The sequence below is a fragment of the Drosophila rhopaloa genome, unplaced genomic scaffold (genome assembly GCF_018152115.1).
Source record: "Drosophila rhopaloa isolate 14029-0021.01 unplaced genomic scaffold, ASM1815211v1 contig_168, whole genome shotgun sequence".
In the NCBI taxonomy this organism is placed as follows: Eukaryota; Metazoa; Arthropoda; class Insecta; order Diptera; family Drosophilidae; genus Drosophila; species Drosophila rhopaloa.
Genome location: NW_025335048.1, coordinates 428,550 through 430,984, shown reverse-complemented (window position 1 = coordinate 430,984; position 2,435 = coordinate 428,550). Strand labels below are relative to the sequence as shown.

Here is a 2,435-nt window from a genome sequence, read left to right as displayed (position 1 = left end):
GTCCAAGGTCCGAATGTTCCCGTTTGACCTGGCTGCCCTTCATTTCTCCGGCTTTCTCGCCTCCTCCGCTGTTGCTAGACCGATCTCCTGCATCGGGATTTGTGGGGAGTTTAAGACTCCTCACATTTCCCCCTTCCTTCGGAAACGTAATGAAAGTAGTGACTTTCCCCGCCCTTGATGTGTAGACTACTCGAATTCCCCGCCTGAGTTGCATGTTTGATGTTCCCCAGACAGTTCCCCGAAAGACTTAACCTTTCCCCAGACTGTTTTCCTAAAAGACTTTACTCGTACAGCTCCTTGAAAGACTTGAACTTTCCCGCGACTGTTTCCCTAAAAGACTTTTCCATGCAGCTCCTTGAAAGATTATTTCCCCAGACTGTGTCCCTGTTCCCCAGACAATTCCCCGTTCCCCAGACAGTTCCCAGTTCCCCAGACAGTTCCCAGTTCCCCAGACAGTTCCCAGTTCCAGACAGTTCCCAGTTCCCAGTTCCCAGTTCCCCTGCGTGGAATTCGAATTTTCCCGCCCAGACATTTCGCCAAACTAAAAGTCACCATTCCGTTTTCCCTCGGTCCGGCAACTCCCTGGAATCTCACCACGATCGCGTTTATCGATTGTGGGTTCCAGTGTTGCCATCGTCGTTGCCGTTTTGTTGTCTTAAGTTGCCTTTTTAACGTAGCAATAACCAATTGTGCTACCCATCGATCGCAACTATCGATCGACCGTCTGACTCGGCGCCCCCGTCCCTATTGCCTATGTCCGGCAACCCATTACTCCAAAATGTAAATAAATAAACCAATTTGTGTATCAAAACCTTTAAAGGCTTTTATTGTCCCCTCAGGACTCTCACCACTCCGTTTGCCACCCGGATGCGGTAGCGGACGGCGTCTACTACCAGGAGCTTGGCCAGCGGCTGCTACGGGCTCTCATCCGCTGCCTGTTGGCCTCGGCTTCCACCCTGGGCGGCCACCCTTCCTCGGCCATCTCCTCCCAGCGGCTGCTGTCCGCCGAATGTTGTCGGCTCACCGACGGCCTTGCTGGTGGGGACCGCGGTTCCGGGCATGATGTCAGCCTGGCGATGACGGCCACACCCTGGGCCCCTTCTCCCAGAACTCCGGCTCCCCCCCGAACCGTTTTGCTGGCAACGGCGATGGCGTTAGCACCCACGGCGGCGGTGGAGGCGGCGGTGTTCCCGCTCCGTGCCGCGGTTCCTGGGATGTTGGTGTTGCTGCCCGGGGCGGCGACGGTGGTGGCGGTGGCGGTGTTGCTGCCCGGGGCGGCGACGGCGTTAGCGGTGGCGATGGTGATGGCGGTGGTGCTCCCCGCGGCGGCGACGGCGGTGGTGGCGGCTGCGACAGCGACAGCGACAGCGGTGGCGACGGCTGTGGTGGCGACGGCGGTGGCGGTGCTTGCGGCGGCGGCTGTTCCGGAGGGCCCGGCTGTGCCCAGATCGCCGCCTCTTCAGCCTCACCCTCATCCAGCCGCTTTTGCCACTCTCTGGCAGCGGCGGCTGCCCGTGCCACCGCCCGCTGCGCGAATACTCGCCGCACCACCTCCGCCCGGGTCGCGAATATTCGCTTCACCTCTTCCGGGCGGCCCGATGGCGCTGCGTCGCCCAAACGGATCCGCCCGAATCCAGCTGCGGCCCTCCTTATTCTCCGGAATGCCATCCGGGCCTTCGCCGCCCGACGTGGCTCGTCCTCCTCGTCTGAGGAGACCTCCGGACTCACCATCTCCGTCGCGATGTCCTCCTCCTCTTCTTCCGACGATGCCAGGTCAATCGTGGGCACCTCGTCCTCCTGCCCTGCCGACCGGACGCCGGCCTCCTCCTCCTCCTCCAGCTCTACGTCGGTGATCCGCTCCTCGTCCTCCGATTCGGGGTTCGGCGACGGGGACCGCGACACCAGGGAGTGTCGCTCTCCAGCAGCTGGAGTGCGGAACCTGAGTCCCGCCTCCATCTCGCCGCTGGCTGTTGCCCGGTGCTGCCTCCCCGCCCCTCTCCCCTCACGGCCTTACTGTTGCTGCTGCTGCTTCCGTACATCTTGGCGACCTGATTTAAATAGGCCCGTCTTGTGGCGCTCGGGCGCTGACGAAACCTCGGTTTCCCATGTTCCTGGTTCCGTTATCCGCGGCGGCCTTTGGACTTTCCCTTGCTACGGGCTCCGACGGGTCCTCTCTTTGGTGTGCGTTACCCGGTAACGGCATCCGCATCCTATGACCCTCCCTCTCCCGCTCTCGTGCTCCTAATGCATCTGAGTGAGTTCGATACTGTGTATCGTCCTCTCCCTCTCTTTGGATTCACAGTGCGCCCCCGCTAAGTCCGATTTCGATCCTCGGTTTTGGGCACCAATGAATTGTTGTTTTAATTGGCTAACGTGGGCGGTTTTTCTCTTTGCCAGTCTTTTCATGCCGCAAACTGCATATCACCGGCGAATTA

General features: G+C 60.1%; 1 protein-coding gene across 1 annotated transcript; it reads right to left on the bottom strand.

The window, feature by feature from the left end:
- Positions 1-914: 914 nt before the first annotated feature.
- Positions 915-1,956, bottom strand: LOC123037544 (formin-like protein 1). The gene is made up of 2 exons (XM_044458787.1): positions 1,244-1,956; positions 915-1,035 (listed from the first exon to the last, which is right to left on the bottom strand). Exons 1-2 carry the CDS (start codon positions 1,954-1,956, stop codon positions 915-917), a joined length of 834 nt encoding a protein of 277 aa, XP_044314722.1.
- Between the last annotated feature and the right edge of the window lie 479 nt (positions 1,957-2,435).